At 42.0% G+C, this 24,584-nt stretch overlaps 1 protein-coding gene across 1 annotated transcript in view; it reads left to right on the top strand.

Annotated features, from left to right (window-relative positions):
• The window catches only part of unc5db (unc-5 netrin receptor Db), a 147,087-nt gene that overhangs the window by 75,395 nt on the left and 47,108 nt on the right, over positions 1 to 24,584 (top strand). Inside the window, exons 3-4 of the mRNA XM_061037359.1 lie at positions 14,545 to 14,688; positions 16,753 to 16,856. Coding sequence (XP_060893342.1) covers positions 14,545 to 14,688; positions 16,753 to 16,856 — 248 coding nt within the window. The remainder of the gene's footprint in view (positions 1 to 14,544; positions 14,689 to 16,752; positions 16,857 to 24,584) is intronic.

The following is a 24,584-nucleotide window of genomic DNA, read 5'->3' as shown; positions in this document are numbered from 1 at the left end:
AGTGAATTGTTGAATTGCAGAATAAGAGACCAGACCGTGAAGGCAAATAGTCGTCTAAACTTACACTAAAGCTTTGTTTGTCTCATGCTCCCTGCTCATACACTGATGAGAATCACCTAATATTTTGAGCAACTTTCAGCTTTATGATACATATATTTCAGGGATACAGAGACTTTTTTTTTCTCCAAGTTAGGAAGCAAACACAACAAGTGAGAAATAAGGGTTTTTTTGTTCAGCATTTTTAGGATGCATATGACATATTGACAATGCCACAGGCTTGTTTGGACTCTGACAAACTACAAAACCAGAGCTTTCATTGTGTCGCTGTAGCATCTCGCTGCATGCAGAGATAGTTTCAGGCTCTGACCACAGCTTCTATAAGACTGACCTTCAGTCAGAATATCAGCGTCGCCTCTGACACTTTAAGCCTAAGATCCCACACAGGCACGGTGGCTTCAGTAATGAGAGCTGGGTCAAGCAATATGTGCAGTATGTGCTGAAGCTAAGCTCCTTGCAGTGCTACAAAGAGGGGCAGACTGCACTGCATCAGCACTATTTCAGATTTCTTTTTCACATGACATACTGAAATGTATAGACAGATCTTTTTTTTGCTTCTCCCTCTCTTTTATTTAAAAGGATTACTTTGTTTTTATATAATTTTTCTTGAGGCTTAAGGAGTTGTGCAGTAGCGTTATGGGGTTGTTATCCTTAATTTATAACTGATGAGGCAACACCTGCGAGCTAGTTCAGGCAGTCACCTCGAGCTGCACTGATTTCACACTTGACATGCGTCATTATCCACAATCAGCTGACAACACCTTCTTTTAATTAGCCGTCTATTTGAGCTGACAGATTTCTGGTCTCTCCCTCTGCTCTGTCATCACCAGCTCTGACCTGCACCAGAACTGCACTCTTCAGCCCCACCACCACCCCAGCATCCACCTGTAGGCTCAGACTGGGGGGTTAAGTGTGTCCTTTTTTATTTATTTAACCTTTATTTAACCAGGAAAAAGTCTCATTGAGATTAAAAATATCTTTTACAAGAGCGTCCTGGCCAAGACAGGCAGCAGCACAATTACAGGGTTTCAGACATAAAACACTTAACAACAATGAACATAAATAAAGGAATCACAAAAAGAACCATTCATCAGAATCTGTCATAAGTCATCAACAACAAAGCGATCAAAAAGGACATTACGAGTTAGCTAAAACATCTACAGTCAGATATTTCTGCCTCCAGATCATTAAGACGACCTTTAAAAACATTCAAGGAAAAGTATCTTGCAACCGATTCCAAGAAGAGGGAGCAGCATACTTGAACGCCCTTTTCCCTAACTCAGTACGGGCTTTAAGGATGGTTAGAAGGTGTAAATCCTGCGAGCGAAGATGGTAACTTCCAGTACGTAGCTTTGTAGGTAGGATGAAAGCAGACCGAGAATACGCTTATAAATAAAAATATGCCAGTGGTTTTGTCTACGTGCAGACAAGGCAGACCAACCAACCAGAGCATACAAGGAGCAGTGGTCATCCCAATACTCCTCAAATTTCTGTATGTGAATTAAAACTGTGAGGAGTGATGAGGTCGGAGCCTCGACACCAAACACAAACTATGTTCTGCCTCTGCAATAAATATTTTAAACAAAACAAACCTGAGTATATGTAGAATTTTACATTAAAAGTTCCAAATAAGGAGCGCCGATAGTCTAAAGGTAATGTCGCCCCACGTACAGAGGCTACAGTCCTTGTTGCAGTGACTGTGGGTTCGAATCCTTTGCTGCATGTCATCCCCCCACTCTCTCCTCCAAACATGTCCTGTCTCTCTTCAGCTGTCCTATCCAATAAAGGCAAAAATTGCCCAAAGAAATAACTTAAAATAACTTTAAGTTATAAAAAAGTAATAAAATGACTCTGCAGTCCACATGTTTATACACATATATCTCACAAAATATCTAAATTACTAAGAAATTGGCTAAACCTATTATATGCATAACTTTTAATATTTCCAACAGTTTTCAAAGCCAGAAAAAATCCTTAATTTTAGCGTTGCATAGGGACGAGTTTTGTTGTGACAGCCGCCATGACAGACATGTTTACTGTTGCCATAGAAACACTGGAATTTACGTCAAAGACCGCAACATAAGGAAGTGGGAGCTGCTACTGAGAGCTGCGGTAGTGTTGCTGTATGTGCTGCTGTGATAAAAAATAAACATTAATGTAAATTATACTCGGATACATTAGCTAGCCTGTAAACTGGAAATATAAAACTGGTTTTCAGGGTCTCTGCAAAAACAAATCATATACAATATAGCCCCATTTTTTAAGTTCAACTTCTGTGTAATAAATTAATGTGATAAAAACAGACCCCTCGCAGGTAGCAGAAGAGTTTTCTTTATTATTCCCCTTTAAAATCAATTTTTTAAGAACTCTCCAAAGACTCGATCCACTGCAGCATTGATTCTCAAAGTGCGGGCCTCAGCTCCCAGGTGGGCGCGCAAACCTCCACAGGGTGATATTTTTTGATCATGAAATAAAACTAATCAACGGTTCAAACATCGACATGGTGGGTTTTTCATAGGCTCCAATAAACCAGATTTTTTTACAAATCTTTTGGTGAATAATTAATGTCTGACTCCTTGATTAAAAGTTTTTATTCACACGGTGTAAGCTCACGTTGGGCAGTTTTTTTTTTCATGTTGAGAAATATAATTGACGTAGAAGATAATTAACGTCAGGACCACAACTCAGGCCAATCAATGAGGAGGTATGTGCGGCCTCAGGCTACACCAGCTGGAATTAAGATAATGAGTGAGCAGTGTTTCAACTCGCTTTACAGTCGTATACCTGTGCAGTTTGTTCTCGTATGAGTTTTAGGTCGAGCTCGTGTTTTGAAGTGCAAGGGGGGACGCTGCGGTGTGCCATGCTAATTAGCTCCCATTAGTATTTGTCAGGTTAAAGGATGTTGATTACAAGACCTGACGAAGGACTCCTGAAGGGATTTCTGGCACACACAAAAAAACAAGTCAGTGTGACACGTCTGTTAGTATTCAGGGATTAGAGTATGTGACAAAGCTGTCCTTCTTGTATTCATGACGGTCCCTCCTCAGGAAAGAAGCTTTAATTGCTTTCTGGAAGTTCATTGGACTGGGATTGCCGTGCTGTGAAATTGTTGCAAATTTGATAATGTCTGTATGAAATTTGGAGCTTCTTGTGTTCACTGCTCCTCGGCGTGGGAAAAGAATATGGGAAGTTCACTTTGTGGTAATTTGTCAGATGATTTCATATGCTAACTCCAGTGTACGGTATCAGGGAAGCTAATCTGTGGATTATACAAGAATGAGTTTGATGAAATCTAAATACTACAAAGCACAGTACTGCTGTGTTTAAACTAGAGCACATTCTGACATGTAAAATTAAAGGGGATATATTATGAAAAATCAACTTTTACAGTGTTTTTGAACATATATTTGGGTATCCTGAGTGTCTACAGACCCACAAAATGTGAAATAAACCCATCCAGTCCTTTGTTTGTGGTCTGCATAAGTCTGACAACACAGAGACAAATGCTCTGTTTCAAATGTGCTCTCCTTGTGATGTCACAGTGGGATTCTGGTAAAAAAAAATATCCCCTCCCCTCCCCTGTTATCTCCACCCATGGACTCCACCCCCAGCATAGAGCAAAACTTTTGGGCAGGTCCTCCATTTTTAGTCTTTCTACAGAGGATTGATGTCTACTGGGAAAACTCAGGGGGGGTCATTACATTTAAAGAGACACACACACCAAAACGGAGCATTCTGAGAGAGTTGGTTTATACAGGGTCACAAACCTCCTCTGGTGCTTGATTCATGTTATATTTTGACAAAAGAACAGTACAGATGTTTCATTTAGACCACAGGGGACTGTTTGAAAAGGTGGAGAAGGGGGATCATATATGTCCTCTTTAAAGGTAATACCATATGGGCTTTACTGTAATTTAATTTCTTTGATTATGTTGAAGACCATTTTAAAAATCTGATCTTGATTTTGCCTGTTTTTTTAGGGTGCTACAAAACCCTCAGCACCCCTTACTTCCTGCGTCCCTGCCCCCACCCCTCCTATTTTCAACCTATTTTACTATCTGAACCGCTGAAACCTTTTGCCGTTTTACCTCGACTGCTCTGCAATGACTGGTTGCCTCAAGTGAAATCTCCTCGTTATCTGCCAGCCCCAGTGGATTAGCAATTAGAAGAGCCTGAGGATGTCCTCGCCATAGCCCCCCACGCATGCGCTCGCCTTATATCGGTAGTTAAACCAAAACCTCAGATAAGGCCGGTCTAAACGAGAAGGCTTTGTCCTGGCTCAGTAATAGACAGCTGTGTTGTGTATTGAATAACTACGGCTAATCAGAGAAGGAGATCAGTGAAGAATTGGAATGATATTGATTAGGACGTGAGGCCTCAATGCCACGGGGAGCACGCGATAGCATCTCTTATTTACCAACCAGCTTGATGAATGACTGGACGCTGATAAAGCTGACAATGCCCTTGAGTTCCCCGGCAGCAGGCGGTGCTGTGGGAAGATTGTGTATGTCTGCACTGTTTGCTGTACTAAACCTATAAGGACAGGCAATCCTGCAAAGTGTATGGATTGTATTATTTTATTGATTATTCTAGTCTCATCTATAATAATAAATAAACAATGTCAGCCGCTGGTTGCAGATTCAATTTGAGCAAGTTCATTTAGATGTCATTTTAAGACTTCAATGTGAAGCAGAGAAATGACAAGGATGAGTCTCCAGAGGACATACATACATATATATATATATATATATATATATATATATTATAAGGACATAAGCTGGAGCGCTGTCCTCTCTTTTACTCCCTTAACTCTGTTTCCTCTCCTCTCCTTTCATTTACTTTGCTCTCTCTGCTCATTAAAAAAAGGGGAGACACTGATATTACACACACTGTCTTACCCTGGACTCTTTCAGACTTCCAGAAAGATGGTTTTCTTACGCTACATAAAACATTTGAGGTGACCAACAGGGACTCGTATCTAAAGCGAGCAAAACATATCCAATATCTCACTGTCTGATGCAACTTCAATGTAAAAGCAAACCCAAAGATCCAGATTGGTTTAGAGTCTGGTCGAGACGAGTCAAGGATTGTAGCTGGGTTTCTTTAAACTCCATCTGCTGCAGGAGTAAACTCCATCTTGATTTCTTACTGTGAAATAAACAAACTCAGCATCTCCTCACACTGTTTAATTAAATCAGGAAGTAAAGCCTCTCTTGAACAAATCTGTCTATTAAGTACTTTAAATTACACACAAATATTTTGTGCATACAATCTTGGTTTTTAATACAGTAAAGCATGGAGTATAAGAAAAAGGGGATGGGGAGGGGGGGAGGGGGCTTTCATTGGCGCTTCTGCAGAGAGTGAATGTTATCATTGGTGAGCAATGTGCTGACAGAGCTCCTGTCTTCAAAACTATAGAGCTATATGCTACTAAAGTATGAGGCATAGAGCAAGAGGAGCAATCGTGTGTGCGTGTGTGTGTGTGTAAACGGCTCTATTTAGATAAGAGATGGTATATGGACTTGAGCTTGAATAGCGTTTTCTCGTCTTCCGACTACTCAAACACCGCAGGTCACATCTACACATTCACACACTGATGGTGGAGAAAGTCATTTCCGTCAGTATTTACAAATCCATTTATACACATTCACACAACGCTAAATAGCAGCAGGAGCAATTTGGGGTCAAGAGTCTTGCCCAAGGACACTTCGGAGATGTAGCTACAAGACCTGGGGATTGTGCTGACAAAGCGCCCATCTTTTAAAACAACCTCTACACGCTACAAAATGACTACGTGTGTGTGAAGTGTTGAGCTTGATTGCCCTCAGTTTCTCCTGCCGAGCAGTGTAGGGTTTTGTTAGTGTGAATGTGTAAGGACATGCTCACACTTGGCAATCCAAACCGTGCCTAAGCTACATTTGACCCCTAAAGTTCAGCTCGTTTGATTTGTGTGAATGCTCCGTTGGTACACTTACCTTGACCCTGGCATGGATGGAGGAGATGTGATTCAGGATGGTACAGTTGCTCATGAACGAGCACAAGCACAAGAACACAACGTGGACATGAAGTATAATCGATCCCCACCTCAATTATCGAGAAATCCCCGGAGTTGTTGTTGCTCCATCTGACCAAAATGACTCAAAATAATCCACAAAGTCTGACAGTCATGTTCTCTGTGTTCCCCGATTTGCAGCCGCCCGTGACTCCTTTTTCTTTAGTCCATCTGTCTTGTAAAGCCATGCACGCTGTGTATTATTACGTTATGTGCAAGAGGTCACTAAGGAGTATTGTGTGTGCAGGCCAGCAGGGGAATGAGGAGGGCGGGCAATCATGCATCAGCACAGTTCAGGGCAATCAAGCCTAGTGTGAGTGCGCTTTACAGTAAGTGTGGTCAGAATGGAGTTGCCAGGTGTACAGGTGGTTCAGCGAGTCAAAAGGTTTGTGTTCCACCCTTTTTATTTACTCCTCTGCTGCAGCCTCAGCTCTCTTTTCCAGGAATGAAAAATAATGGCCTCCTAAAGCTGGGAGTGATGTTATCATTGCTCCAGGGTGGCTTTGTGAGCCAGTTAATGGGGTTGTTAACTGAATGTGGCCCGGACAATATACCTCATACACACACACACTCACAATTTTACAAACACTATTTATTTTTCCAAGGGAGGATTTTATTTAGCCATGCTACATATTTGCTGCCTGCACTAAGGGCGAAGCTGTAAAGGTTTGGGTTGTATTTTTTTTAAAGCTTTTTTTTTAAGAGTGAGGAGTGGGGAAGGCGCCTTTTGTCATTGCTGGTGAGTCAGCAGATTCAGCTTTAGCCATGAAAAAGTATTGATGCATGCACTAGTGTTTTTGTATCCTGTATTGACCCATGGGAAGGTCCTCCCTCACACAGACCCGAGAAGATGTAGAAGCACCCTTTAATCCGCTCAGCGTTGCGTGATCAAAGAAGGACACATTTCAGAACTGTAAGTTGTTTCTTGTTTTTGCCTTGATTGGATAGTTGCCAGCGCGGTGATAGGACAGGAATTCAGAGAGACAGATGACAGTATGATATCCAACACAGGGCTCTGGCTACAGTGGTACCAGGGATGCTACAGTTATGCTGAATGTGTCTGAACTAGGGCTGTCAGCGTTGACGCATTGATTTTGCAATGGCTAGAAATAGCCCTACGTGAGGTCACTGATCATAGTGTGGACTATCTGATAACAAAACTGAAAGAGGTTAGGGCGAAGTTCCCCAGGAGAGCATTGCAGAGGAAGAAGAAAACCAAGGTGATTGAAAATCCCTGCGATCTGGTCTAATTATAGGCCGACAAAATTTTACATCTGCAAGAACTAAAGATACACAGGCAACACAAAAGTGAAAAGCCAGTTTCATCATGAACATTGTTGAAAATGCTAAAGGGAATGGGAAAGTAATAAGATAAAACATTATCAAATTAACTGGCTGATAAAATAAACAAGACAATAAAAAACTAGAGCTTATAATGGCGGCTGTGGCTCAGTTGGTAGAGTTGGTCGTTTCTCAATCGGAAGGTCGGGGATCAATCCCCTGCTCCTGTAGCCACATGTCCGACTTGGCCTTTGGCAAGACACTTAACCTGAAGTTGCTCCTGCTGCTTCGTCAGCAGCATGTAAATGTGTGTGAATGGATGAGTTAATACTGTTGTAGTCTAAACATAGCAGCATCTACCATCAGTGTGTGAATGTGTGGGTGTGGCCTGTGGTGTAAAAGCGCTTTGTGTAGTCAGAAGACAAAAAAAGCCCAAGACCATTTACCAAAATCAACAATCAGTTGGTGAACAGTCCTGTTATCCTGTCTACTGAATTTAACATTAATTGACATAGTCTGTTTAATATATACCTCAGCTCTTCACTCAACCTAACTGTGACTAATGACCTATTCATCATGCTCAGCCTGTCTTTACCATGAATGAATAACTCTGAAGCTAAGGATGACCTTTTATACCAGCTTCTTAAAAACACACAAAGTTATGTTCAGTGACACAAAATAAAACAGATTTGAATAGCTATGGGCCAAAAGGCATCATATCAGTAATCTCTAAAATTATTGAAAAATGGGTGACCAATCAACTAACCGACCAGCTAAACAATGACTAGACCTCTCTATATCTGGAAGGTCCGGAAAAGGATGTGTTGGGGATTTAGATTTAAAAAGAAAATTTGACACCGTTGATGTAGCTCTACTCACTGAACTGACTCTCTTTAACTTCAGTTAACAAGCTATAAAGTGCTATAAAGCTATAAAGTCATACCATATCAAACAGAAAGCAGTGTGTCTTGGCAAACAGTGTCAAATCTCCTTACCATGAGTGTCCAGGGGGGTCCTGCAAGGCTCCATACTTGGGCCTGTTTTATTCTCTTCATATATGAATAATCCCCCGGATATATGCCTAAATGTCAGTGTTCAAATATACACGGACAATGCAGTAATTATTACGATGCCATGCTGGAAATGCTGTCTCAACCTAACTTTCAGTCAACCTAACAACAAGCTGAGAGCCGAAGCGGCGGGTTTTAAGCCTCTTGACGAAACGTTCTTGAATACATTCACTTGTACTGAAAGCCCTCGTCAGTCACTCTCCAAACAAGATTCTGTCCATTCAAATCAAGAAGGCAACTGATAACAAAGTAAACTCCGCTTTGTGGAGCCTGTTTCTCACTGAGAATACAACTGAATTTTTCCAGAATCCACACAGACTTGTCCCTGTGGTTATGCAGATTGAATAACTAATTGTTATAGGCCCAATTCCCAATGTTTTCCATCTGTTACTGCTCCTCATGGCAACCCAATGCCTTGCACAGAAAGAAATTAAACCAACACAAGTGTAATTTAGACAGATTTAGTTCTCAAACACAAGCAGTATAGTCCTAATGATTAGAATGAATGTGCTCATTATGGTGTAGTGGAATACATTGCCACCATTCTCGCTATTTCTTTTAAAGTCCACTGCTGGATTTAGTTACAGAGAATCTACTGCTGTTGATGACTTTGTACTTGAGTGTCCTTACTTAATGCAATCATCTGTATTCAGCTCCCTGTTTTTTGTTCCTTATAACAACACACTAGTTTTAATTGCTACTGGTTCCTATTAGAAACACTTCATTCGTGCAATCTCAGTTGTTAGCAGTATTGTTTAGGGTTATTCTGGCTTTATTTCACATCTTGCAGGTTTGAAATTGGGTATCATTTAAAGCTTGGCTGTGGGCTGGCACTGTCTAGTTTCAGAGCAAAGAACTGGGCACAAGGCCTGATGGAGTTTGAAGATAAAAGTTTCTCTTTTCTTCCAGGATTAAAAAAGAAAGTGCTATTAAACGTCTTCCTCAAAAATTATATGTGTAATATGGCTGTGTAAGCATATTTGTGTGCCTTGATTCCTTTAAGCCAGTTTTACTCATGCAAATATGCATTGGATTATTTTTTTTAATGAAGCAGTACCACTTAAAGTGCCCTGGTTACTGACTAGCAGAAGGAGTTTGAGTAGCTTCTGAAACACTGTAATGTCAGCATTAAAGGAAGAATGTGCAGGGGTTGTCCATCTACTGATCTTTAGATTTCATGTACCTGTACAGCCCATCAAGTCTTTTTTTTGGATAAATCGTTTATGTAGGTCACCTCTTATAATAAATCTACATTCTTGGTTATGTAAAGTTTGTTCTATCGTTAAAAACCATAACTTTACTCTAGGTGGATATTGTTGTTTCCATGTCCTTGTTATCTGCTTCATGGCCGTCACTCGCAAAATATTAAAAAGAGAAAAATCAGTAGCTTTTGTTACCTCCGGTAAGTTGATGCCCAAATAATTTTCTACCTCTAGATGTGGTAAATTCTTGTTCCCCACACCCTCTCCGACAGTTTGAATCTGCAAGAGGGGAATATTGACTGTGTTGGCATGTTGTGATAAAATATCTCATGCTTACTTTCCAAACAAACTCCCTACAGTATTTCGATTGCGTTATTCTTACATTTCTACTCAAGCTGTCCTCCCAGTATAACTCGTAGCTTCATATTGCACATAAATTGACACAGAAAGACTGAGATCTAAACACACTTACGTGACATCCAAATAATCAGTGTGTATGTTCTTCTTCTTTTCTCTAGTCCTTGACTAAAACAGCTTTTATACAGAAGGCCGTCCCGTCCATGTAAACATGATGTAAACACGGCTCTGACAACAACACAACCAGCGGGACTCAGGCTTCTCACTCAGACAGTCATAACTCAGAGAGACATTTACACAGGATATTTTTGATTTCTGCTGTATTCATGTGTAAAATGTTGCACATTCTTCCTTTAAGCCAGTTGTGCTTATGCAAACATACAATATGAATGGATACATTTTTTTAACAAAGCAGCACTACTTTAAGTGCCCTGGTTACTGAACAGCAGCAGGAGTTACAGAGTAGCTCCTGCAACATTGTAATGTCAACATTAAGTGTGTTACCATGTGGACATAATGACCTGACTGAGGATGATGCCAGTTCCTTAAAGGTCCCATATTATGCTTTTTCTGGTTTTATATGCTCTTTAGTGTGTTTTCATAGTGTCCTGTGCATGTTTAGGCACATCTATGTGCAAAAATTCGAAGTCCGCGGAAACGCAGCTTCTCCTACGTCCTCCTGTTAGCTGCAGCATTAGCTGCATGTAACGCTCGGTTCTAGCCCCCCTCGATAAAAATTTGCCAGTGTGACGTCATTGTGATATCACTGATCTAAGCCCATTGGCTCATTGTGGCAAGCCCAGCAGCTCATGTTGCAGTAGTGCGGTAGCACAGTAGTGCTAAGGTGATAATGTTTTTGCTCCCCTCAGAGCCAGAGTGGCTGCATTCCCAATATGGTAAAAGGGGCGGGACATTTCCGAGAACCGTGCTGAGCGACTGACCAATTACGGCAGAGCCGACAGGCCGACCAATCAGATCAGACTTGGTACACGAGGGCACTTCAGAGCTTTAGAGAGAGAGTCAGAAGCGAGCCGGTGCATGGAGCGGCAGTACATGAAAACAGACACTTTTTTATAACTTTAGCTATTGTGAACAAACTTTAGTAGGTACATAGATTAAATATATGAACCCCAAAAAGGGTATAATATGGGCTCTTTAATGTTGTTGAGAGTAATAGAACAAAAGTCAGGACACAACTCAGCTGTTGCTCTAAAAGTATGTGTTTGTTTTACAAATGCTGGAAAGCATATGGAGATGAATGACATCTGCAGCGTCACTTCTTTTTCCATAACATCCCGGAGGAGTGCCTGTTCATCTGCTGAATCTCAGTTTAACAGTAGAATGTAAGCTTTACTGCGTCTTCACTACTTCAGCGGTATAAGGTAAAAAGAAAGGTATTTCAATGTGATTTACTTGAAATTTAGGGGCATTAAGTTTGTCAAAAGAACATCATGATGCAGATTTTGAAAGTAAATATTCAATTTTTGTCAGGCTGTCATTTTTTCAATAAATTTACTTCTAACGAATGTTGAACATGACACAGAAATGTTTGAACCCCAGAACCACAAAACATTTTTATTATTCAATAATGAGCTTTAGCTGTTGACAATCCAAAAGGTCCAACTTATTTTTTATATTTTTTGCCAGAAACACAAGTCTATTCATTTGATCGAGTGCAGATCTGTTTTTATTGACAGTATCAGCTGCTTACAAGAACACCCGTTTAGATCCCACAGATGTCCCTGGTACATACAAATAAATGCGAGCCAGCTTGTAGAGTTGTGGGTTTGTAGTGACACTGTGTCTCTCAACCAAAGCATGGTCTGCTGTCTGCAGAGAGAGGAGTCTCCCTCACACATTACTTTTTTTTCATTACTGACATCAAGAGTGCGTGAAATGGTCAAGTCATACTGATAGTGCCCTCTGCTGGAAGAAAATACAAACTGCTTCAGACAGCCTGATGCGCTAATAGACTACATATTTTGAATTTCAAACAGTTCATTACAGTCCAAATCTGAAATGTGAACCCCCACATGTTCAATTTTATAATAAGAATTGACAGCACTAGTCAGTAGTAAAGCAACTTGTAAATGAGCTGTGTCTGACCACGCCCCTCTCCGGAAGGGCTCCGATGGCTTTGGCTTTCTCGCTCCATGTCCTACGGTGTTTACGGTGAGAAAGCAGACTCAGAGGGCAGAACAAACACCTAGCTGTGGGAGCGTCACCCACCTGGGGGAGGGGCTACTGCCCTTTGTGATGTCATTAAGTTAAAAAGTTTCAGGTAGTCAGGGAATCTAAACGCTGATTGGATTTCACCACACAACATCAAGCTGATTTGTGGCTCAAGTTGGCTGTAATGAATTGTTATCATCACTTTTATGCAGATATCCGTTTACAGAGACAAATAATCATCACAATACTGTGGATGGCGGCTGGTATTTCATTAGCACCTGTTTATTGTTATTTACTCTAATGAGTCTTGTCAACAGTGTGCCGTAAATAAACAAGGACTGTTGAATGAGACAGCAGCAGCACTCGACTCCATCTTTTCGATAAACCTGTAGACGGCTGTTTGGACCTCAGGAAATGTGTCCCTCTAAGGACAAAGTTTACAACATCCTTGCCTCTCTCCCTGTCTCTTTCTCTCTCTCTCTCTCTCTCTCTCTCTCTCTCTCTCTCTCTCTCATATCAATCTGTCTGTGCATTCTGTTTCTCCTTCTCTTCCTCTCCGGAGCTCAGGATCACACAGTTTTTAAGGCATTAGAGGCTATTCTTTTTCTTTCCCTCGAGGATACTGTATTTCCCTTCTAGACAATAAAGCCTGTCTTGTTCTTTCCTGAAAAGTCATTAGTCATTATTTTATCCACTGGCTTTCTTTTCCACACATACCCTGTCTCCATTATTGTTGTCTGTCTCTTAGGTTCTATGACTATAGGAAGCACCAACTACAGGGCTGTAGCTTTCTTTATTCTCCTCCTTCAGTGTGTACTTTCGATCCCTTCAAGCCCACCGATCACAGTCCAATTACTTGGTCACCAAAAACACTGCAGTGTACAATAATGGAATAAACAGCCTTATTTGTTTCAGCATTTTAAAACGTGTCAATGGTGTATGGTGTGGCACAGAAGAGGCCTTTACTTTCATTGTGTTTGTCTTTTCTGTTATTAGCAGATCTCAGTGGAGAGTGGAGCCCAACCGCTATCAAATGTTTACGATTTCTTTATTTGACTATAAATGACAGCATGGACCCACCAGGTTAGCCCTCATGCCATTCACTCCAGTTTAATTGGTATTCACTATGAAGCCAGTACCTGCTGCCTGGAAGCTGTGCAGCCGCAGTGTGGGACTGTTTGACTTTAGTTCCAGCTTGTCAGATAAAAGTGTTATTTATCCCAGAGAGCAGATGCACAAGAGCCAATACAGAAAGAAAAGCAGTGGAGATGGTTTTGGTATTGTTTTTATATTTTTAGTCCTAAGCTCATTGCACATCCCTGCCTGCTATCCAGATGTGTTTATAAAGCCTGCAGGCTGCAAACGACTCTGAGGAGCAGTGAGAAAACATATGTGACGTGCACTAAGCCGGTGACTCAGATTCAAAACCGGCTCTGTGTACCAATTCATGACAGGGTGACAAACATTTTCAACTGGAGGCTAGTAGTGTGTTTCCTAACAGGATTTTCAAATGCAGTATACTGTCCTTTGTCTTCTTCAGTGCAACACATTGAATAAGGGCACTGTGTACTGCAGTGTGCCATGTCCTCATGCTTTTTGTGTTACATAATACACTGTCCTTGTGTCGCTTTGCACAGTTTGCTGAAAGGTTGTTTAAGGTGGTTAGTGTCGTCCAAATTATTAATGGTAACTCTGCTTGGGTTGATTTAGCTTTCCTCTTGATAGAAGCACTGAGCACTCCAATCATACAGCAGGGGCCCCCTGAGGTGCTGTGTTTCTGTCCATTTCCTTCACCATGCTCTCAGAGCTGAGCAGGAAAGGGGTGAATGCACTGATAAAAGAAGTGTGTCTGCATTTCCTAAGAACATGTGCATAACTCATCCTGTAAAACCCATTGATCAGAGCTTGCAGAGGTATTGAGGTATTGATTAAGGATGGCTGGGAGCCAGCATGTTAATGGCTTCATGACCAGACTGAACCCACCTGGTGCAACCAAATTTACAACCATGCCCTTCTCTAACTCAAGCTCAGAGTCTATACCTTTAGCCGGGTTGTTGCACGGCCCTAAGGAAGGTAACTTTGGTGACTACAACATGTTGACAAAAACTACAGACGTTAAAATGTACAACCAAAGTGGTTCGCAACATACCCCACATACCATGTTCAATATTTTGTCAGGAGTTTCTTTAAAACCCAAATATGAACCTCAATCAAAGATTGACACATCACAGCAGGGATATGAAACCTGAAACCTGAACGCAGGAATCACTAAACTAAGGTAGCTGTCTTTGGCTAGAAGGCATCTTACATATTTTGTGTCTAAGTCAAGGATTTTCTGATCTCTCTTATCCAGGGCTGAAGGTGCGTGAGGTGATGATCAACGTGTCCCGTCAGCAGGTGGAGGACTTCCATGGCCCTGAAGACTTCTGGTGTCTATGTGTGGCCTGGAGCCACCTGGGCACCTCCAAAAGTCGCAAGGCCACTGTCCGAATCGCCTGTGAGTATGGAAGCACCTAAGTGTTAGGCAGTGGTGTAACCTAGCAGGTTAAAAGCACTCACTCATTTAACATAGTAATGTTTATGATGAATGGTCAGTTGATCGAGTCAATTTGTAACTCCTGAAAGCAGTTCACAGTTTTTGCTAAACACTGTTTGACACTACCCACGATTTCACACAATACTTTTATTTGAAATCACTGACTCTCCCTCTCCAACTCTCCCATTCTGACTCTCCCTCTCCGACTCTCCCTCTCCAACTCTCCCTCTCCAACTCTCCCTCTCCGACTCTCCTTCTCTGACTCTCCCTCTCTGACTCTCCCTCTCTGACTCTCTAACTCTCCCTCTCTGACTCTCTAACTCTCCCTCTCTGACTCTACCTCTCTAACTCTCAGTCTCCCTCTCTCTCTCTCTCTCTCCTTCTCTGACTCTCTAACTCTCCCTCTCTGACTCTCCCTGTGTGATTGATATTGATATTATGTGTATTTCATTGACTTGTACTAGGTATGGTAGAGCACCTGCCTATTTGCCCTTTCCAGAATAAATCCTTATGATATTAATATGACCTAGAAATGTAAATATTATATAGTCTATGGCCTTTTTTGAGTAAACTTTGTAAAGCATGACAAGACTGACAGCCCCAACTCACTCAGCCAACGTGTCTTGTGAAGACCATAACAGTGCAAGCCTTAATTAGCTGTCACACAGCCAAAACACAGATCAACACCATGTGAAGCACAGGACGCTCTACTGAAAGAGTAGCACCTTCCTCTACTGAAAGGGAAACACCCTGCAGCTAAAATAAATGAAAAAGTGAGCGTGAATTATTTCTTTTTTGGAATGTGAACTTAGTTCAAAATTGTAAATTGTGACCCATGAACTGGACGCTACCACTGGAACCTCTCAGCCTGTGCTGTTCAGAAATGTGCAGATGTCGCTGCTCCAGGCAACCAATGCTACAGTACACTAGATGGGGCTGGACCTTTTGCCAGAGTAACACATAAAAACAGATTAACTGACATGTTATTGTTTCTGGAAATATCACTCATCATGGTATTGTACGCCCTCTCCGACTGAATGAGTCCGCTTTAAAGGTCACATGTTCTCCTCCTTTTCAACACCTTTGAATAAGTCTCAGAGCTCCTCAAAACATGTCTGTGAAGTTTCTTGTTCTAAATCCACTCTGATCCTGTATTTGATCATGTCTATAAACCCCTCTATTTCAGCCCTGCTCAGAACAGGCTGTTTCTGTGTCTGTACCTTTAAATATGTAAATGAGCTGTGTTTGACCACGCCCCCTCTCTGGTAGGGCTTGTGTGGCTCTGTGCTTTCTTGCTCCATGTCCTATTGTTTACGGTGAGAAGGCAGACTCAGAGGGCAGAACAAACACCTAGCTGTGGGAGTGTCACCCACCTGGGGGAGGGGTTACTGCCCTTTGTGATGTCATGAAGGGAAAATCTCCAATCTCCTGTTTGAGTACACATTTCCTGAAAAGTGGAGCAGGCTAAAGACGAAGAGGATGAACTTTTATCATAATTGGGGAATTTGTAGACCGACTAGGGAGCATGGTAGAGTGTATTTTGCATATTTTACCTTTAATTTTTGTTTATAAAGAAAAAGACAATCGCAATAATCAAAAGTGTCGAATAACAATACTTGTATTGCAATACTTCGCAATATAAATGTAAACAGCACCAGAGTTATGATAAAATGTAATTGGCACAAAAGCATTTCATCCCAGCTCATTTAAAATTCAAAGGGAAACTCCAACTTTCAAAAAAGGCTCAAATGTGAAGGTTTTCAATGGAGAGCAAAAACACAATCGCTCATCACGGGCACAGATCAGAGCCTTCCTCCGTCCAGTGTATCCTCCAAACCACCACATCACCAGATATCTGAGCACTGGCTCATGGATATGCTTTCTCATACACAGGATGTAGTGGGTTCTGAAGGTAGGAGTGTGAAAGGCCAGAGGCAGACCAGCGTGTTTGCCACTATGCATGATTGAGACCAGACTGACTGTAACACCTGCCAGCTGACAGCTGCCTCTTATCTCCCCATACAGACCTGAGGAAAAACTTTGAGCAAGATCCCCAGGGAAAGGAGGTGCCAATCAATGGGATGATCGTTCTGCACTGCCGCCCTCCAGAGGGAGTGCCTGTGGCGGAGGTAAGGTGGCTACTCCTTAGAAGCTCAAACTCCTACCTGAGATCTGCATCACGGTGTCATCCTCGTTCTGTGAGAGTAGCTCTCTGTTCCAGATTCTCCCTTCAGCCGCGTGTCTTCTGAGTGACTGATGTAGTTGTGGTTCATTACTCAAACAGGTAAACAACTGAAACTGAAGAGGCTCCAACGTGAAGTGCCAACTAAGATGAAGTGTGAACTTTAACAAAACCTTCCTCAAAATGACAGAATGAATTATTCAAATACACACAGCAGCTGCTCCGAGATGCTTTCCTCAGATTCAGTTAAGAGCAACAACGGCTTTGATTTGAAATCTTGTGAATTCAGACTATGGCTGTATCTGGAATCAGTGAAAAGCAGAGTGCAACCGCTGGTCGCTATCCAAGTAATATATACCATCATGCATTGCGGTGCGAACATTTTGGTAAGCGCAGAGTGGCATTTGACTCGACTGCTCTCAGACGGACGAGAGGAGCGAGCAGCGTGAACAAAGAAAAACAATAAAGTTCATATCTGGGTCGTTTTTACTGAAATCTACGAAGAGGGTGAGGATTGTAAGCGAGGGGACGTTAGTTTGTTTCGATGATGATGATGACAGGCACGAGATCAGACTGTATATTTAATGAATGTGAAACTCACTATTGTGCTTGATGCATATACATTCAGTTCTTTGAATGTCCATTGCATCATTACATCAAAGACTTTTGTTCAAAACTGATTTTTAAATTTCCATGAAATCTGATATTTCAGCTATATTATATGGAACAATGTTTAAAATCATCTTGACCAACCTAAATATTCATCTTCCCTGTTCACATGATTCTGGTATCACACAGGTTAACTACTGGTTTTACACTGGCACTTCCTTATTCTGTAATATTGTTATCTGAGAACCAGCCCCCTTCACTCTGATCTGCTTAGGTTTGGTTTCCTTGGTGACAAGCTTCTGATGCATTTATCATTTTACTGAAAGTTACTTCTATTGAAATTTAGTCATAAAGGACATCTGGTAAAGAGTCCATCTTCCATAAGTGTTATCGTTTGGAGTCCAAAAATCAACTTATGAGGCAGGGATGGTGTTGAAGTCGAGAGAGGAAGTCTTAGAGCTGATTGTTTTTTTACACTAAGATGCAGATATCAGTTTGAGTTCATTGAAATAAACGGACATCAGATGTGGCAATGGATCGCTAACCAGCTGTGGGTCAGTGGTGGAGTCGGCCGTCAACTGGAAGTTGGAGGTGCGATTCTCAGGTCCTGCAGCTCAATGTCCGATGTGTCCCCGAGCAAGACACTGAGCCCCAAGTAACTCTGCTTTGTCGTTTGTTGCAAAAAATTCAAACTTAAATTAGATGCGTAGGGTAAAGACTATAATACGCTATTTGTTGATATACTGTAAGAGCTGCTTATCTCATTTTGTTTCACTTCTACCATTGTAAAACCTGTCCCCCACTTTCACTTCACAAATATGGAGGTTAGCAAAAAAAACAGATCTTTTAAGATCTCAGCGAGAGGGGGAGTCCATGACACACCCGGTAATATGAGTTTCTTTTGAGAGGTAACTCTGAGAGAAAGTGAGAAACGAACAGAAACTTGGAAGCCAATCTCACTTCCCTGAATGAAAGCCTTTAATCCAAAATGAATCTCCTTGATCTACATTAGCTCAGGTAGACGGCAGCTGCTACAGCACAAAGGGGAAATCGACTAAATGCCTTCTGCATCATGAAACAAGCTGTTCTCTGTTGGGCTTAGCGGAGACATTTGTGATGCAACTCAAAAACAAGTTCGTATTTAACTCCGTCCCACCTCCTCTTTCTAATCCTGCAAACTGTTATCTTCTCATAGGTCAGAGACACTTCCTGGAGAGATGATGATGAGCTTCATTATCAAGACAAGCAAGCACCCCCCCCCCTCACTCCCCCCCCCCCCACACCTGACTCCCTGATGACAGGAGACACCTCTATTTATGTCATAAGATAAGATGGATCACACAGTAGAATTATGAAGCTCAGAGGGGAGGAGAGTTGGCATTTGGGGAAGCAACAGGGGAGGCGGATGGTGCCCATCTTGTGTTCTCCCCGTATAGTTTCTGATTCACCTCCTGATCAGGAGAGCACGTCGGAGCAGCAGAACGTTTCTGCAGACTTTACCCGCTGCTCTCAGGCATGCTGTTCTGTGTGAACATTGTTAAATATGCCGAGTTCAAAGTGTCTGCCTGCAGTTCTGTGTCAGTGTCAGTGTATTTGAGTCATACCTTTTTACCTTTTACCTTTTTCCTCTGCTTCTCTTGTCATCCGCATCTGACTGGTCTCTTTATGTTGATTCACTTTCTGGTCCACTGTAGTACTGCACTTTATATAATTTATCAAATGCAAAGAGGTGTGTCACGTCGCAGAATGTGCAATGTCAAACACATTACTTAAACGTGTCATTCTACCTCGATGTTGCTTGATGCAAAAGGAAAAAAATGCCAGTTTCTCGCTTTCAAGGACTGATCCAACAGAAAAGTCTGTCTGATATGGAGTGCACCTCGTAACCACAGCACAGAGTGAAGTGATCGAGTGCACACAGAGTCTGTGTGTCCCCTGTGTGTAAATTTAAATATGCATACAACATACCTGCAGTCACATAAGGGGTGTGTCCAGAAGGTTGGCCAGGGGCGGCATAGGTCCCCTTAGAAATCTGATTGGTCATCCCAAAAATCCTAAACTGTGTTTGCCCTGTCAGCAACTGGACTTATGTTTAAACCAACTATTAGGTCATGTTTTGTAAAGGCTGCACTCTGTCTTACTTGCAATGAACGTACTGGCAATAGGAGCAGGAGTCAATTGGTATTGTGTGTGATTGTGCGCGCATCACACTTCAGGCCACCCAGCAACACCAGCCCAGTCAAAGAAAGTTTTAACACACACCTGCAGCCCCAGATACCCGTGCAAGGTGATGGAGACAGATGCTCTATCATGCAAGGCGGCTCTTGAGTGAGTGTATTCTGGATATCAGCAGCACTTCTTCCTGCTGCCAGTTAATGCTGCGGCCACATATGCGGAACGTTAATAAGGCAAATGTGCGCCCTGGTGTGACCTTTACCAGCTACAGCTGCAGTGCATGTTCACACGCTGCTCAAGACGCTGAGTGTATGTTTAATTAGGAGTTACCATGAGACGGGCTAGTCATGCAGATAAAAAAGTAACTTTGAACATCATTAGAACTGCTTCATGACATTTTATTTCAGTTTATAAATACATGTGTTCTCTAAACTTCTCCATGCAGCTGTCAGAGTCACTAGAGGGCTGAACCAGCTCGATTAAAGCAGAGAAGAGATTTTGTTTAATCTATCATTTTTATTGATTTTGTATTTAGGAACTGTAATCAACACTTTATCACAGCCGTTGTTGGTGTTGTCTTAGTAGTAAGAAGTCGCTCGGATCGGCAAGTCGAACTCAGAAACCTTCTCCATGGGTGGCTGATCAGTAGGCGCCTTGTTGGGTGGAGCCGTGTGAATCCTGGCAGCAGTCTCCGGGTGTCCCCAAGTGTTCACCGTGATGAACGGGCAGAAAGTCCGTCATTAGATCTTCTCAGCGTTTGGCAGAGCAAGAGTTATGCTCGCTTCTGCAGCTTGGGCTGGCAGGGGATTTAAGGCTCTGATGGATCTCTGATCTCGCAAAAAAACGCTTCTTAAAAAAAACTCCAATGGCCAATCAAAGTTCATTCATAACGTCACTTTAGAATAAGATTAGGCAGATTATAACGAATAGTTTGACCTGAGAAAACTCAGTTTAATCAACAGAAAACAGACTGAAAATCCAACAGAATAAAAGTCTGATTGTTCATATGTTCCACTGGTGTCTCCTGGTTTGAGGGGTGCGTCTGACGGAGACTCATAATCCATGACGTAGCGATGATAGGATAAATATAGTAATGAAAAAGTTCTGCTGCCAACACTTGCTTTGCCTCAGTTGGCCAAAAAAAAAAAGACCAAATAGGAAGGAGATCATGCTTAACTGTGACACCTGAGCATGAGTCAGCAGTCCGTTTTCTCTGCTCTGAAGGCCACTGTGTGTACGTCACCGTGAGATCAAATGACCATTAGACCTGAGAGTGGGACAATGAGGCGACGAATCACAGGGCACAGTGTGAAAGCTGGCAAGGTCTTGATTAGCGCTCTTCACACAAGTCTTGATAATGGCCGTGGTGTCAGCCCGTCATATTGCTCCTTTGTCCTCTAATTGCTCCCTCAACCACCACATTTCTCAGATGTAATCATGGGCAAATGTCAGTGAAATGAGCTGTGTGTGCGTGCGACCTTCAGGGCCAGTCAGGGGTATTGAAATCACAAGGAGGACGCCCTGATGTGCGGCCCTGGCTGGAAACCGTTTCATCAGGGCGGACACTGATGACCCCGTCCTTATTGAAACAAATGTGCCAATTAGATAATTCATTTCTCAAATCCTCTGCCACACACTTGGCAGCTCATTTGTATTTGTCCCTTCAATATTTCTTTACACACACACACACACACACACACACCCCAGTCATTTGCTTTGTGCATCTCCGTCTCTCTTCCCTCCTTCTTGGTGAATCATTACCCGAGGGCTGTTATAGCAGCAGAACAACAGCTAATGTGCGGTGAGGCCCCAAACACTGGGAGGCTGTTTCCCTCCTTGTGTTAATTGCCTCTTACAAATCTTAATTTTCCCTCGGCTACAAACAGAGCAGGATGCCACCACTTGTTTCAACCATTCAGTGATGATTTTAATCATGACAAATTAGACTCTGTCCCCTGTCTCAGAACCTTTTTATGTATCAATGTGTCACAGGTTTGGAGGTACAAGATCCAACAGGAAATATTACATTTAAAAGAAGGCAAAAAGGGAGGAAAAAACAAACACTTTCTTCTCAAAGTCCAACGTAAAAGTCAAAACACAGGGAGCAACAAATAGACACTAGAAAAATCTTCAAGGAGACACAGAGAAGGTTTGATGAACTGACAAGGAAGAGAAATCACACAGACACTTAATAGAGAAGGAGTGATGGGATGCAGGTGTGACAAAGAAGACACAGGTGTAACAGATAAGGGCCATCATAATTTAGGAAGACCTGACACAGGGAGGAAGTACTGCTGCATTCATGTTCTCATCGTTGGGAAGTCGTTCTTCCGACTTCTGTATGTTCACTTGCTTTCAGTTCGGAAAGTCAGAATGTTGTGACAATAGCACAAAAAAGTGTTGATGCTACAAAGACGAAGATCAGTGAAAAGTAACTGTTCAAATGTAAATTCAAGCAAAAAATTGATGTGCAATACTTGAATTAATAAAAGGTGTGTTTAGATTAACAGAACATATTTAGCCCCTCATGTGATGACGATTCTGACGTCAAGTCGGGAAGTCGGGCACCTCATTATTTGCAGAGTTTCCGAGTTGTTGTTCCGACTTGAGCAGGTGTTCATGGGCATTTTACAACTCGGAAACTAGTTTTTCCGATGTGTCCGACAACACATGAATGCACCATAAGTTCGTTATCACAGCCGTTGTAATGTGGTGTAATTACAGCAATAATCAATGGGGAAGATAAAAAGAAGATGTGGGGAATGTTTCTGTTATATTTGAGCAAAAAGTTGATGTGGAATATGTGAATTGATCAAATATTTTGCCCCCCATGTTGATGACGACTATGACAGCAAGTTAGGCACCTAATTGCCCTAGTTTCCAACTTCATGTTCCGACTTCATTTTCAAACCCTGAAACATATTTTTTTCGATGAATCCGACACACTAGGGGCGAGTCCAGACTTCTTCAACTGGGGTGGCCTACCTGGGGTGATGACTTATGCAGGGGTGACATTTTGACGTTTGTGGGCACATGCACGCAAATTAACTTGATTGTTTTAACTCTTTCACTCCCCAGTAATGATGCTTACATAACTCTGATCTGATTAGCTTGATGCAGGCGGCTGTGGCTCAGTTTGTAGAGTCGGTCCGCTCTCACCCGGAAGGTTGAGGGTTCGACCCACCAGCTCCTGCAGCCACATGTCTGATGTGTCCTTGGGCAAGACGATTAACACCATGTTGCTTCCGCTGCTTCTTTGGCACTGTATGAATGTGATTAATGTATTCTTATGGACTCTTTACACAGCAGCCTCTACCATCAGTGTGTAAATGTGTAGGTGTGACCTGAGGTGTAAAAGCACTTTGAATAGTCTGAAGACTAGAAAAGAAATATACAAGCTCAAGTCCATTTACCAATTACCATTCTTCAGGGATTAAAAAAAGAGATGTATGTGGAAAGTCAAAATTTTAAGAACTTAGAAAATTGCATGCAAACTTTGTCTTTGGACTGTGGGAGGAAGCCGGAGTCCCCGGAGAGAACCCACACATGCACGAGGAGAACATCCAAACTCCACTGCTCCCTGCCCAACGGGGATTTCAGCCAGGAACTCGCTAATCACTGCACCACCATGTAGCCCAAATACAAAACTAAACGAGAGCAAATCATGACACAATGATGCTGTGAGGAAACTTTAGAGTCTTCATGAAGTCATATAGAGGAGTCTAAGAAGTTTAAAGATTAGCTCCCAAAAAAACAAGAAAGAACCAGACTCAACCAGGTGTGATCATGCCGTCCTCTCCTCCTCCCACATAAAACATGGCCGCTCCAGTTTACAGAAGAACATCGACCCAAATGTGTTTGAAAAGTTACCGAACGTGAGAAATGATTACTGTTTCATAATGTGAATCTTTTTTTTATTCATGCTTCTTCATACCTGCAATCCATCACCTCCTCGGTTTTGAGTGTCATTTCTGTTTACTCGGTGTATGCATGCCCGCAGGCGCTTCCTATTTGCATTCATCCACTGTGTTGTTTATTCCACAGGGTTCCACTTCCTATGAATCCATCAGCATCGCCCGTTGTGTCGACACATAAATGCAGTTTGTGAGTGCAGCGATGCAGCTCATTTACCAGGAGCACTAAAGCAGCACTAAGTTTTTATATTTCATAATGACTTTGACTCTCTCTGTTGCTGGTAATTATTTATGGTGCGTCTTCTGACCGCCTAATGGCCTTAGTGTTGGATGTTTGGAGCGGCTGTGGCTCAGTGGTAGAGTCGGTCGTCCCTCAACTGGAAGATCGAGGGTTTGATCCCTTGGTCTGCTATCTTTCATTATTATTATTTGAATTGTAGCGATGTGTTAAGCCTAGAGCTGGGTATTGTCCACAACCTCACAATTCAATTCCATTTCAATTCTTTGGGTTGCGATTTGATTCGATATCGATTCAATTTGATATTGATCAATGTGCTTCAATATAGATTAAATAATACACACACAAAAACATAATGGGAAAATAATAATTGCAATAAATTGATGAATCAATATTTTGAACCAGCCCTAGTAAAGCCCATAGTGAAGAAAACTAAGGATATGATTGATACATTTTTAAGATTCCTATAGATGCATTTTTTGAATCCTCCACCCTCTGTTATGTATCTGCACCCAACAAGTTAAGTCAGAGGATCTCATCACCTCCCCATTTCTACATCATTGATTGTAATGGGGTTAGGGTCACAACAAAGGCTCAGTGAGCTGGACAAACAGGGAGACCACACAGTTTTTACATTTTTTAAGAGATTATTTATTGAAAACTAAGGTGAAACATTCTAATAAAAGAATATGAATTCTGTAAATCAGTGACGATTGCAATGGTGTCAAATCAAACTGTG

Source organism: Labrus mixtus, chromosome 5 (assembly GCF_963584025.1).
Source record: "Labrus mixtus chromosome 5, fLabMix1.1, whole genome shotgun sequence".
In the NCBI taxonomy this organism is placed as follows: domain Eukaryota; kingdom Metazoa; phylum Chordata; class Actinopteri; order Labriformes; family Labridae; genus Labrus; species Labrus mixtus.
The sequence above is the reverse complement of the archived record's forward strand: the minus strand, read 5'-3'. Positions and strand labels throughout refer to the sequence as shown.